This window comes from Adiantum capillus-veneris, chromosome 6, assembly GCF_014529385.1.
Source record: "Adiantum capillus-veneris isolate H3 chromosome 6, ASM1452938v2, whole genome shotgun sequence".
Classification (NCBI taxonomy): Eukaryota; Viridiplantae; Streptophyta; class Polypodiopsida; order Polypodiales; family Pteridaceae; genus Adiantum; species Adiantum capillus-veneris.
In genome coordinates this window covers 170,280,748-170,294,954 of record NC_140936.1, presented here as the reverse complement: position 1 = coordinate 170,294,954, position 14,207 = coordinate 170,280,748, and the positions used below count along the sequence as shown (strand labels likewise).

The window sequence follows — 14,207 nt, the reverse complement described above, 5'->3', positions numbered from 1 at the left end:
TCAATTGATTTGATTGAAGGGGATGGTTGGTAACCAATCTTTTGTTGGATTGCAATCTTTGTTTCGTGTTATATCAATCGTTTCTTTGATGTTTGGCACTTACTCTTAGTGTCAAATGATTAATTTGTTGATTTACTATGATTAATGAAATCAAATCTTGCTGAAAGCATTTGGAAAACCTCCCCTTCTAGAGAGGGCTACATTAAAAGGTGGTAAGACTCTCCCAATGAAAGAAAAGATATTAACAATGATGGCTAAATCAAGATATGGGAGGAGGAAACATCCACACTAGTGGGAAGTAGTGACATCTAGGTGCCCCATGAACTATGGTGAAGAAAGGCCCTGGTTGCCAAAGTCGTAGGAATGCCTTGAGGCACTCCACATGTGGTCAAATCTACCATGAAGCCTCTCAAACTATCCCAAGATTGTATGAACAAACTATAGCCAGATGTCACGTACAGTCTCCATGGATGGGATGGATCAAGCCTCTAAGATGCGGAAACATCATGCTCTCCCAATCAACCCAAGTATTAGGTTGCTTAGATAAGCTCCCAACAACTCTATCCATCTATGTTCCACTCTTGAGGTATAGGCTTTGTGGTGGGCTAGATTCTAAGCTAGTTCTCCTAAATCAAAGTCATCATGCTGATTGGAACCATCTCAAAGCGAAGTGTTGGACTCGTAAAGGTGGACCAATCTGCATCACCCCAAGTGTACCTGCTACTACCCGTCCTCAAAAGTGCAAGCATCAACCAAAGGATTCAAAGACAAACCTGTTGTCCCATGGGGTAGTCCCAAAAGTAGTGTTGTGTCTCAAGTGTATGGTCACAAAAGCAGTACATGCAATAGAGTGACCATTGTGCACCAACCAACTCCTAATTGCAATTGATCAACTATCCAATGGAACATAATGAATCACTAGGAATAAGGAGTCCTCCGGTGATATGTTGGAGTAAAAGGATCCCATCAAAATCACTCCCTCGAATTCCACTTCACTTGCACCACGGGGCGGCCCTCCACACCCATAATCTCTAGTATCCTAACTCAAGAACTGATGGGTCTCGATCTAGTACACAAGTCCCCCACCCCCCACATTGATTCCTAGAACTTGGATCCGTTGAAAGTAGCACTTGGCCACCTGTAGTGCCTCAGTGATGACCCTATGGAGGCAGCACTCTCTCCAAACATTAGAAAAAATATGAACCCTCTAGGGGCCCTTTGGGATTAAAATTAATCAGAGGCCAATCAATAGGAAGAGGTGTGGGATTTTCTCTCTATGCAAACCCTTTCACAAGATCTACATTGCTACAACAATTTTTTTCCCAAGCTCTCCATTGTTGCAATAGCCACATGCACCTTAAAGTCACATATTCTCTCTCTGCTAGCTCTCTCCCACCTCCATTGTATCACCAAGCAAGATCCTCCCCTTCTCTTCCCCATGTCCTCACACCAAGCTAGCTCCTCCCTCTTCTCTCACCTCAATTGTAGCATGAAATAAGCTCCTCCTCCTCCTACTTTCATTCACTCACACAACATGCAAAACTCTACTCCCAAAGGTGGTAGAAGGATGAGCTCAAAGGACTTGTACACTATAGCAAGAGGAGGTGTAAATGGTGAGTGGGTGTTGCAAGAATTCACCTCCAACATAAATTTAGAATGGTAAGGAAACTATCCTTGTAGATACATTTAGAGCTTGAAATCATCTTCATCTCTAAGTTTATCATGCTGTAGACAATGCCTAGGGCTTCACACCTCTATCATCAAAAGTTAGAAAAGCTTCTCACACCATTGGGGTGTGATATTTTGTTGGTGCTTTTGGTGCACCATCTAGTGTTGCACAGCATGTGATTGAGTCTCACAATGCAAGTAAGTTACATTATCTATGGAGAGTTGGTAAAGATTATCCTTCTAATTTCTTCTTTGTATAGTTGTCACTAGATTATTAGAATGATATCATTTTTTACTTATCCCTTTGTGCTCACAAAATTTGGTTTCTAGTTACAAACTCAATTTTTTTTTAGGGGACGTGAGCAAGCAACCATGTGCATAGATGGAAAACACCCTATTCTTGGTCCATGAGGAACCCTACAATAACATGTTAAAAGTTTTCGATAAGAATAATAAGATTTGTTCTAGCTACTCTCTAGGAGCTCCTATAAAATCCCTTCATAAAAGTACTACAGTCTTCCCTAGTGTCTATGACACTAGGGAAGACTTCCCTAGTGTCATAGACACTACAGTCTTCCCTAGTGTCATAGACACACAAAGACTCAAGTGTATCCAAATCTCTACATTAGGAAGACAACCATGTGGGCTTTAAACTCTACATTTGGGACTTAAATTAAGTCTACTTTAAAGGGATATTTTGAGTGCTCACATGGGTTTTTTTACTTTGTTTTAACCTCTGGAGAGTTATGTGAAAGATAAGATATAGTCCATCCAGTGAATAATTTTTTGGACGATGAGATTCACCCAAGAGGGTTAGTGAAGAGAATGGAAGGGAGCATGTAGGAATCGATCACTTTAAGCCGGCTCGGGAAGGGAAGCAGCACATGCTCCCACCTTCTCATTTTACACCTGACCTTTTCCAAGACCCACTCGAGTCTTTTCTTGTGCATTATGACAAATCCCCATGGGGGCTCCCACATGGCGAAAGGTCTTTCCTTTTGAGAGAATCTCTCCTGTCCAAAAAAATGGGTTAAAAGAGTCGCTCTCAGACAGAGAGATTAGCCTTGACTTCTCAACCGTTTTCATTTCAACCCCGAGGCAATGGAAAATGTTTGCACAATCTCCAAAGCCGTCCTGAATACATGAAGGAAAGCTTTCAAGAAGAGGAGGGAGTCATCGACGAATAGATTTGCCAAGAGCTGGTTGTTGCCAGGCAAGGCCAACACTTGGATCTCCCCTGTCGCGCAGCACTAGCTTTGAGCATAGTAATTAGAGGATGCGAGTTGATGGCGAATAGCAAGGGGGCTAGAGGGCATCCCTGTTTGATTGATCTTTTGACTTTGAAGAAGCCCACAATTCTACTATTTGAAAAGGAGCTCAGGATGGCTACCAGCGCCCAGAGTGCGAACCAACCAACAGAGCTGATACTTAAAGCCGAGGGATTTCATGACATCTTCTATGAAGGACAACATAATTCTATCATAAGCCTTGTCCAAGTCAAGCTACAGTAGAATGCACTCTTGCTTGGTGAGGATTGCATACTTGATGCCAACCATTGTTGCCAATATATTGTCATAAATTGACCTTCCTTTGATAAATCCGTGTTGATGTGGGGAGATGGCTTTGTCCAGGAGGGGGGAGATCCTAAGGCGACAACTTTGGAAATAATTTTACATGCCACAGACATCATAGAGATGGAACACCAATTCTTCTATTGAGAGCAGCAGACTTGCTTTGAGATAGGTTTTATGAGCCCTCTCTTTATGCTAGATTCCGTGGTCCCTTTGAGTAGGGCTTGGCTAGTGGGAAACAGCCCCAACTCCTCTTGATTTTCATGGCTCTAAAAAGCTGTGCTTGATTGGAGGCCTTTGACTGAAAGAAGATATCTCTAGCTAATACTCCTGCCCTTCTAACCTCCTCGAGCAGGTTACTTTTGTTTCCAGCCACCTCTTGTGCTCTTCTTTGAAAGCCGACCCTACCATTTTTCTTTTGTCAGTAGAGCTACTTCATCTTCAAGTTGCTTCATACGCTCCTCCTGGGTCTTTTTCATTCTAGGGCCAGCGCTTTTGATCACTTTTTGAATACTCTTGGCAAAGATATTCCAAGCTTTAGGGTTTGAAGGACCAACATCTTTATTTAGCTTACATAAAGCTTTTTAGGTCAGGCTTTGGTACAATGGGTCTTTGAACAGGTGTTCCCTTGTGATAGGAAGCTTCTTAGCTCCTTTGGGAGAGTGTTCCTCCCATTTGACTGCTAAATTTAATGAGAAAATGCAAGTGATCTGACAAGATTTGTGTTGTCACCACCTTCATTTTACGGAGTGATGGAATTTAATCGGCATTGTGAGAACATTAGCAATTGTCAAGCTAGGAGGCCATCCCGACATATTGCAGGTTGGTGTATGTGAAGCCGGGCATGCTATTCCATGATCCGATCTCCCACAAGTCCATCACAACCCATTTCTCACAAAGGCTCAGTCATTTAGTTTTTTCTAATCCAATAAGCAGGCTTGAGGAGTTTGTTATGTCCTTCATCTTCTCCACCATCTTGAAGTCTCCAAGTAGGAGCCACTCCCCTTAAATCTAGGTATCTTTGAGGCGCATCCACCGTTTGTCCCTATCCTTAGCATTGCAGGGACTATTAAAGTTTATTATGGTGATTGGCTAATCCGCCCAGTTGACTCTCACTCCTACAACTCTCCTAGAGGGATGATTCATGACCAGTTTTGGTTCAAGGTCTCTGTCCACAACAGAGAGGACGCCATTGTACCTGTCCACTTCCTCTCTGTAAAACACCAGCTGCTTCCCTAGAGTTTGCTTTCTTTTGCTACGAACATCCTGGTGATGCTCCTAGATTGGCCTCGCAATTAACTTTCTTAACCCTTCTAACTTCCTCCCATAAGAGGGGTACATATTCCTCCACCTCTAGGAACTCTTCCTTAGTGCTCTTTCCTACTATCCTCCTCCATTGCCGCCTTCCTAGCTTCAGCCTAGAAGTTTTCCAACCTAGTTCTCATAAAGTCTCTTGGTCCATATCCCGCAGGACATCGAAGAGGTTGTCGTATAGCAAAGGGTGTCTGGGATTATTTGACGGGAGTTTTTTTTGTTGCCCAATCATCCTAGCGTAGCATTTGAAGTGCTTGCATGATATGTTTGCAATCTACTGCGATCCTGCATCCTTATTTCTAAAGGTGGGTGAAAGCACAATATTCTGAACCACAAGAGTTGGCATTTTTTGTTGGGAGCGGACGAAAAGAGATAACCTATGGTGGCCTTTCCACTACTATGTCCGGCTTGTGAGGACTTCTCTAAATTTAGGGGATTTCTTGTTATCATTGAGCTCCCCGTCTTTACCTATATGTTCGGTGTTCTTCTGTGAAGGGATACCATCCTCTACATCTGCTTTCAGTGCAACCTGTACTTCCCTTTCCCCGTCCACATGGCCCATTGTTTTGACCAAGGCGGCACGGCAGGACCTTGCAAAGTGCCGAGTTTGTTACACTACTAGCATGCACCAAAAAAAGTGCCAAAGTTAAGAGGGATAGCCTTCAGTCCTGCTCCCACATTTACTAGCATGCACCAAAAAAAGTGCCAAAGTTAAGAGGGATAGCCTTCAGTCTTGCTCCCACATTTACTACCAAATTCTTGGGCTGGGCCTATCTAATATCCCACCATGTACATACGTGATACCTAATGATCTGCTAGTTGGAACAAACAGCGGGTTACCACACGGGGAGGTTGTCAATTCTTCCTCAACCACACAGGCCCCGGGGAGGTTTACGAACTCCACCCAGACCGGACATATATCCTTAAATGCGTCACTGGATTCAAAGGGAAACACTCATACTGGTGCATGATTGAAAGACGATGGGCTTTTGGCTAAGTTTTTTTCCATCACTGTCACGTCGTTGAATTGGACTGAAAAGAAGCCATTTGCAAGAAACTGGGCGAACACCATTGATCCACTTTGATTCAAGACATTAGAGCTCTACCTAGAGAGAATTAATAAGCTCCGCGGGACCTTGCAAAGTGAGCGCTAGAGGCACCCTCCCCATACAACCGAACACCAATGTGGAACTGTGGGAGATTATGGCAGGAGTTTCTACAGCCACGATAATAGCATCTTCAACTTCCACTCTTAGCGGGGTCCGGTAGGCCCCATGGTAGCCCTTGACGCCGAATCCTCTAGCAGCCTCTTGATCAGAGACTCGAGCTCTTTCTCTACCTCTGCGCCTTTTCCTTGTTCATCCATGCAATCCTTGTTCCGGCCATAACAGTTGTCGAAAGCCCCGCATTGCTACTTTCAAGTTGTTTTCTACGTGATCAAATTGTTGTACCTTAGCCAGCCCTTGAGCCCTCAAGACCGCCTCGGTGTAGGTAGAGGCTTCCCATGATTTCAAAACTCGATGGGAGACCCGGCCCAAGCTTGAGGCAAGCAAAAGTTAGTAGCAAAATGCTAACGCCAACTCAAAAACGCTTGCAGAAAGGGGTGTGTGGGTTTTGGGTTTTTTTTTTTTTGGGGGGGGGGGGGGGGGGGGGGGGGGGGGGTTGTGGGGTTTTTAAAAAAGATTATTATCGTTGTCAATCACAATGATAATTTAAACTAACATAATATGGCGAAAGGAGGAACCCTTCACACATGTCAAAATCTGCGACATGAACGCAGCCCCTGTGCATGCGATAAAAAGGGAGAGAGAAAAAGAGAGAGAGGCCACCGAAGGTGACCGATCGTACTAGTAATCATTAATTCGGGGTAGTAGACTAAAGCGCACTGAGCAACACACAAAAAAGAGCAATTATTATTGTAGTGAGGAGACTATGATAATAATCGCTATGAAGAAATGGAGCAGCTAGCAAAGGGGTTCTTCTCGAAGGAGCTTGAGAACACAAAGGTGAGAGCAGCCCCCAGCTCGGGTGAAGGTTGAGCCAACGGCTCCCCGACTTCAGCAGAGAGGGCAGAAGTCACTCACTATGTATGGCACACAAAGTAGCACAGTCAACACTATCGGCAATTGGCTGCCCCTTAGTGATTATCCAAGGCGTAGGGAAACGATTGTTGTGATTGAAAAAAACAAGAATTCGGACGAGTGGAATATGGTAGCTCTAGCCATCAGGTCCAATTGCAGTGAGTAAGGGCCATTAGATTATGTTTCGCCTTACTTTGAGGTTGTGTAACTTCTTGATGTAACCTTTGGTGTCTCAAGGCTCGTCTCGAGCTTGAGGCTTTTTTGTACATTTTTTTGGAATATCTAATACATACACTCACTATTGGCAAAAAAAAAGATATAGTCCATACAGTGGATAATTTTTTGGACGATGAGGTTCACCCAAGAGCGAGAAATAAACTTTCTAAAAACTATGTTTAGATTAAGGGTAAGGATAGTAAGTCTGAACCATGGTTATAAAGTAAAAAATAATGATAATAAAAATTCAAAATAACCAGGTTGCAAACCATTTTACATCAAAATCAGGACTCAGAATATCATGGGTACCCTAAAATGGTTGTAACCACGTCCATGTGGCATTGGGGGTGTGGAATGCTATAATTGAATAGTGTTGATAGCTAATGGAGAAAAGGGACTGGCAAAATGTAGCTTTATAAAGTTTGTAACCTATGGGCAATGGAGGTGTAGGGGCTGTTTGCGATGCCACAAATGCACTTTTCTTATAAAGTGAACTCAATGTAAGAACTCCTGATTTTATTCCAATGAATGGTGCTTTAGTTATAGTTGGACAATAGTTGCACATTTTCAAGGATTGATGCGTTGTGTTATGGGTGCTCATTGTGTTGCACATTGCTAGGCTGTGGTGGTCATAACATATAGTTTTGCATTGCAACCACTTGGATTTAAATTGATGGACACCTATTTAGATTGTAATCACAACACCGTCTTGTTATTCATTAATGGCTGGATGGAGAGATTTGATAGGTTTCACATGTATCTTTCCGTCAGGCTCAACACAAGGCAACATATTGGAGTGCATTCTTGGACCTAGGGAGGTAGCACATTTGCTCACATTATTCACTATTGCTCCTACATATGAGTGTTGAGCCAACTTATCTCGCTTTCATGTAACAACACGCCACCCACATGCACCCCCTGCATTACAATATACTTCTCACACAATATGTCTAATATCTACTCTCCACACACATTTATGAAGGCATCTATTAGCTATACCCCTCAACTCATCCACACAACTCTCCTCTATACAAAAACTCTCTTCTATTTTGCATACATCAGCGTCAACATTTTCCCACAACACACTCACACAAGCAACACTACACAATCTAGGACCATCCTCGCATAGATGGTATGATTACAATTGCAAAGAGCTTCACAGTGGACTACTAGAAAAGTGGACTAGTTTCTTTATATTGCTCTTTTATGTCATCACAAAGACGATGCCAAAGCTTAAAAATGCATGAACCCTTCAAATTATTGTATGTTATCCAAGAGCACTTTGATAATTGTAAGTATGAATGCATGACCCATTGAGAGGACGAGGGAGAAAAATAGGAAGAGAGAGGGACCTCTGGCAGACAATGAGCTCCCAGCTGTTTTTTGGCAGCTCATCGCCATCTAATATATAGAGAGACTAGAAGCTCCTTAGTCTTTAAATTTTGAATGTCCACCATAAAACATGAGCAAAGGCACCTCACATAAATTTTGACTTTTTGAGAACTATATGGTTTCAAACACATATTGATTAGGTCTCCCCAATCTCAGAAAAATAAAAAGCCTCTGAAAACATCTTAAGTAGGGTGAGTTCAAAGAAATGAAAAGACCCAAGAAAATAGAAAGTCAAAAGACTTTTTGTATCCATGCAAAGAAATGGTTGAATGAACATTGATACATAATGTGTGTTTTACTTTTTCTTATTTTCCCTTTAACGGTTTCTTCTCTTTAGAGTATCCCTGCACTATAAAGGTAGTGAATATATATATTTTTTGAAGCCATTAGGAGAGCCATTGGTAGGTTTCCCCAATCTCAAAAAAAACAAAAATTCGTTCAAATAGATTGTATGGACAAATTGGATAGTTTGGATGGTTGAACAATATGGTAGAAGTTGAAAGGGTTTAGGTAGTAGGATAGATCTTTGAGGTCTCTTGGGATTGATCCTACGACGTTAAAAGTTTCTCTCTCTCTCTCTCTCTCTCTCTCTCATGGGATTAGTGGAAGCCTTCTTATAAATAGAGTTATAACATCGACAAGCTCTCAAATCAAAGCAAAGTGTTGCATGCGCGAGCAAGTATGGTGGTCAACAGTCTATACTTAGCCCCACAATTGGAAGTGGCCAATATAGTTGCTTGCTTCTCAACGAAGATATGCATGAGGTGGACACTCGTGCCTCATAGCAACATCCAAAACTAAAAAAGCATGTAAATCTGACAGCAACAATCTCTCCTCCAGAGAAAACTACCCAAGATATATAGTGCCACTCAAATAGCAAAAGACCTATTTACCAATGGGTAGACTTTGGGCTATTCAAAAATCTCACCTATGAGATTCCATAATGAATACATGGCCTCGTAATCCATACATAAATGAGGCAACCACTAGCTTGATAATAGAGAGTGATATCAAAAGAACAGAGTGCCATCAAAAGAATCTTCATAACCATGATGACTATGCTTCAAATCTATTTCCACAGAGTAGCAATAGGTTTACAATCTTCAAGGTTCAGTACACAGCCAAATGGCTCAATCATTATGACAAGCACAAAACAATATCTCCATCAACCTACATTAATCGTATGCCTAAATAATGATGCAATAGCCCAAAAATCTGACATTTCAATCAAGGCATTCAAATAAGCCTTCAAATCGGTGATAAGTCCCTCAATTGGAACAATGAACAAAAATACATTATAAGTACATTTAAAAAATGAAGTTACCTCATTGGACTACTTTGAAAACCATGTGCAACCAAATATGTATCTTTTCTTTGGCAAGCACGTGGAGCCTGCTTCACACCATACGAATCCTTTTTAAACTTGCACACCTTGTTTTCCTACTCTTTTTGAACAAAACCATGAGGTTACCCTACATATACTTCCTCATGCAAGTCACAATCCAAAAATCCTTTCGTTCTGACCCGTATGAGCTACCAATCCATGAATGCTATGAATGATAATCATATGACAAGTGGGCAATGCCATTTTCTCTACGTACAAGTCTAGCTGCATGCACTTCCTCATGCAATCACCATACAAAAATCCATACATTCAAACCATTATGGGCTGCCGAATGCACGAATGCTATGAATGAAAGTCATATGGCAAGTGGGCAATGGCCTTTTCTTCGGTATAACTTTTTGCCACGAGTCTAGCTTTGTAGCATCAGTATTACCATCAAATTCATGTTCTGTAAGTGTGGAATAACCAATATGGTAACCACATGAGCCTATATAGCCATTATTGAAAAAAGTCATACAGGGCATAAAAAGAGACCCAAAACCCACTAAAATATTAGATGCTGCACACAAACAAGTGTTGCCAAACAATGCCAGCAAGGGTCAAAGCTTCCACTGAAACTGGACGGTCTCAATCATACATGGGAGGTGTCAGAGAGCACAAAATCATCAAACAGCGCAACAAATGCCACAAACTGCCCACAATCGGTATACATGGCTCAAGAGAGCATGAAACAATGATGCAGTAGCTGCGTCAAATATGGTGCTCAAGTTACATGACTCGGCAACATTATGCATAACGCTCTCCTAGCTATGCTCAGACTATATGCATAGGCATTAAATAGAGCATGCGCGTAACGGGAATCATTTGTTATAGTCTGGCATCACTCAAGCATGAAGCATGAAGAGTACAACATCTGTCTCATAATTACAGGAGACGAGAGAACACAAACAGTCATCTATGCATAAACTGCTAATCACCTACTAGTGCATAAATTGGCTCGACTAGACCATACAGCATCTAACATGATGTTCAAGCATAGAGACTGACAATATACACGCGTAAAACTGGAAATAGGTCTACTCGTTTTTCCCCACGCATAAATTGACCCAACCCCTCAAATTTGCTTAACACGACAACAGGTTTTCACCCTTGTAAAACCCTGCCACAATCAGAGAGTAGCATGCAATCAATCTACAATGAGATTATGAGAGATGATCTCTAATAAGAAGCTCCATAAGAATTTCTACATTTTTATAAATCACATTCGTATACGCAAGGGTAGAGTTCTCAGCAACCAATGTATCCAAAGGCGAACAAGTTGTCACATGCATGCCAATGCTCAGGCAACCTCACTCAGCCTTTTGAAGAGCTTTCAAGCTCCAAACTTGTGAAGCACCAATCTTCGTGTTCCCAATCCTAGCACAGAGCAACTCTGCTATCACAGTAGCTGTAGGGATAGCTCCTTTATTCTCTACTGATAAAAGAATAAGAATAGAAATTAGAATGGTAAACTTAGTAGCTGGATAGCCAGCCACACACAGGTACTTGGTCTCGAGTCCGAACACATTGCTATTCAAAACAAGATTGTATCGTATAGACAATTGAGGTGCCATGGGTGCCACTTCTTGCTTATAACGAAGTAAAAGAACAGACGAGAAACAAATAGGGGGGGGGAAAACGGCAGACAATGAACCAGGAAAATCCATTTAGAAAATCCAACCTACTTTCTAGTAAGGTCTCACTTCTGAATTCGGTCTTCAGCTGGTTTATGTCTCAAAGTTCTCTCTCTTTCTTGCATAGACCAAGTGATATTCACTTGCTTTCTTCTCTCTTCTAGTTCTAAACATCTATGTTTTGGCTTCAAGCTCTTCCAAAGAGTAATCTGTGTACTGTTTCAATTTGCTAGCCTCATTCGATGGGATCTCTCTCTCTCTGATCGGGGCACAAGATCATTTCGGGCATCCAAGTGCTAATTGTAGCCCCCATGTTATCTCGAAATCCCATCCAAATAAAGTAGGGCCAGCTAAGATGTGCATCTTCACATATGTGTGGCTGCTGCTGAGGTAAAACTTGATAGCATAGAATTTGATTTACATCCACCAACACTAGAGTTTCATCTGAATACCACCTCATATCCTGTTAACTAGTGTATCCTGGCCATTTTCTGACTTGAAACAAGTAGTGTAAACTCGTCAACTTGGGTAAGAAAGACACAACAAAATGAGGTCAATTGCATCTTGTAAGGACCTAAAGATTGGGAATGTTGGAGGGGGGAGGGGGACTTCTTCACACATAGAGCTTTTCTTCCTTTGATAAGAATCTCTTTTCAATTCTTAACAGAATATTAGTTCTGTATTTCTTGCAAACCTTAACCACGGGCACAAATATGGCAGCTGAATGGGTCACATGTCCCACTACATCAGTACCAGGCCACACTAGAATGCATGTGTATTTCACCAGATCATCATAGAACTGCGACAATGGCACTCGCCTGAATGACAGACTTCTCGATCCTTCGAAGCACTTGACTTATATTCTAAGAAAGCTGATTGATAACAAATGCTAGTCGAAACCTGTAAAAGTGCAGATCATATGCCATCCACACTTGGTCGAGAAAAAAACAAGAGTTGCACCATCCTTAGCTTCCCAGTAGAAACAAATCATATAGCAAGCGGAGAAAATACCTTAAAATGGAGTATATACCCTTTCTGCCATCAAAATTCCCAAGACTATAGCTGGTAGCTGCACGATGCATCTTCTGATTATATGTGTCATACACTCCTACTTCTGCTGTTTTGAAGGGGCTCAAATTGCATGGCATGATGCGTAGGGAATACTTTTGAGCCTCCGAAATTAATAGTTTACAGTGCTGCACATTTATGAAATAAATGCTACACCAACACAGGGATCAACCTCCTAGAGCCTCCAAAGTAGGATACTGCGAATTTGTAGCATCATGCAGACAGCCAATCAGCTTCATACAATCTCAGCACTCAGCAACTACTCGAGTTTCATCGTGCAGCTATTTTTGCACCATGGAATCCACACAGAAGTTGCTTGCTGGTATCTCCTGTAAGCATCGCGTCTCCTATCATCTGCAATCATTCTATCCTCTACGAGCACTGTAACATGAGCTAAGACCAAAGAGTTTATCACAGTTCCAATCATTGCCCAACTCTGCCCTACAATCAAGGAAAAGCCAGCAAGACCCCACCACCATAATTGCTCTCCAAAGTAATTTGGATGCCTTGAATAATGCCAGAGACCTTCATCAAGAACAGGTACAGGCGAGGCTCCTTGCTGCTTCAAATGTGCATTGCTGGATACAAAGGAATGAAGCTGTGTATCTGCTATGTAACCAATGGCAATACCTGAGGCACATATGAGGGACAACACAACATCCATATTACCCCAAGGAATGGTACTGTTGTGGACGGTATAAAGCGGAAGGCAGATGCCTACTAAAAAGCACTGCAAAAAACACAATCTCTCTCTCTCTCTCTCTCTCTCTCTCTCTCTCTCTCTCTCTCTCTCTCTCTCTCTCTCTCTCTCTATCAATTCAAAAATAGAGCCAAAGAGTTGGCTAAAGTCAGAGAAGCAAGGAAGCAAGGAAAATGGGCAGTGTATAGAGGAGGAAAATCTATTATCCGAGACTTCAAGAATCCATCCATTCCCACAAAGACATGGACTTAGGTCTTCTATAGATGTAGACACATTATGCACACGGTGATCTCTTACCATTGTAAACCTAGCTCTCATGAGTCATGAGAGCAATGAGGTTATGTCTTGCACATGCACTTATTTTCCTTTTATGATACCCGAAGTGGAATGTAACCAAAGATTTATCGGTTTTGTCCTATAGGTCAGTTTTGGCCTCAACAGGACGTTAATAGACTCTCTCTCTCTCTCTCTCTCTCTCTCTCTCTCTCTCTCTCTCTCTCTCTCTCTCTCTCTCTCTCTCTGTGTGTGGCAAAAAAGTGGGGCTTGGTACCCTTTTGTATTACGCAATCAAAATCATAAGCCCGAAGGCATTGCATCAGCCCATAGGCAACACACATAACGGGTCTGATAGTGAAAAAACCCCTAAGATATTCAATGATTAAAAACCATAGGGGAAAAACTACCAATAATGCAAAGTTACGAAAGATGGGTAATACAACAAAAGCTAGGAGTAGGGAAGTGAGGGAAGAAAGTAGCAGAGAGCTGAAGAAGAAACACGCCACCCTGAGTCAAGAGGCCGAAAACTCCACCAAAGAATCTCTGATAGCCAACTCCACTGGCGCATCCCAACAGAAGAGACATCACCGCCACAAGAAGACTCTCTCTCTCTCTCTCTCTCTCTCTCTCTCTCTCTCTCTCTCTCTCTCTCTCTCTCTCTCTCGGTTTTTTTCTTTTTGCAAGAAAAGGGATTGTCTTCTGTGTACATAAGAGACCTCTGGAGATGCACAATGGCCTATGACCCAAAGGAAGTACAAAAGTGGGCTAACAAGGTGTGAATGTAAGGTGTAGCGGAAGTGAATGTTGAACTTTGCTCAAGATGAGTGCTCCGAACTGTGCTCAAGGTTCCTTTTACTTATGGTACTTATGGAAGGGAGAGCCTTCCGTTCCCTTAGTGAGAGA

General features: G+C 42.1%; 1 protein-coding gene across 1 annotated transcript in view; it reads right to left on the bottom strand.

Annotated features, from left to right (window-relative positions):
* Positions 1 to 12,204: 12,204 nt before the first annotated feature.
* Positions 12,205 to 14,207, bottom strand: part of LOC147456700 (3-oxo-5-alpha-steroid 4-dehydrogenase (DUF1295)) — a 30,213-nt gene continuing 28,210 nt past the window's right edge. The window contains exon 3 of the mRNA XM_086515147.1: positions 12,205 to 13,058. Within this exon, the coding sequence (XP_086371273.1) occupies positions 12,588 to 13,058 (471 nt within the window). The 3' untranslated portion in view covers positions 12,205 to 12,587. The remainder of the gene's footprint in view (positions 13,059 to 14,207) is intronic.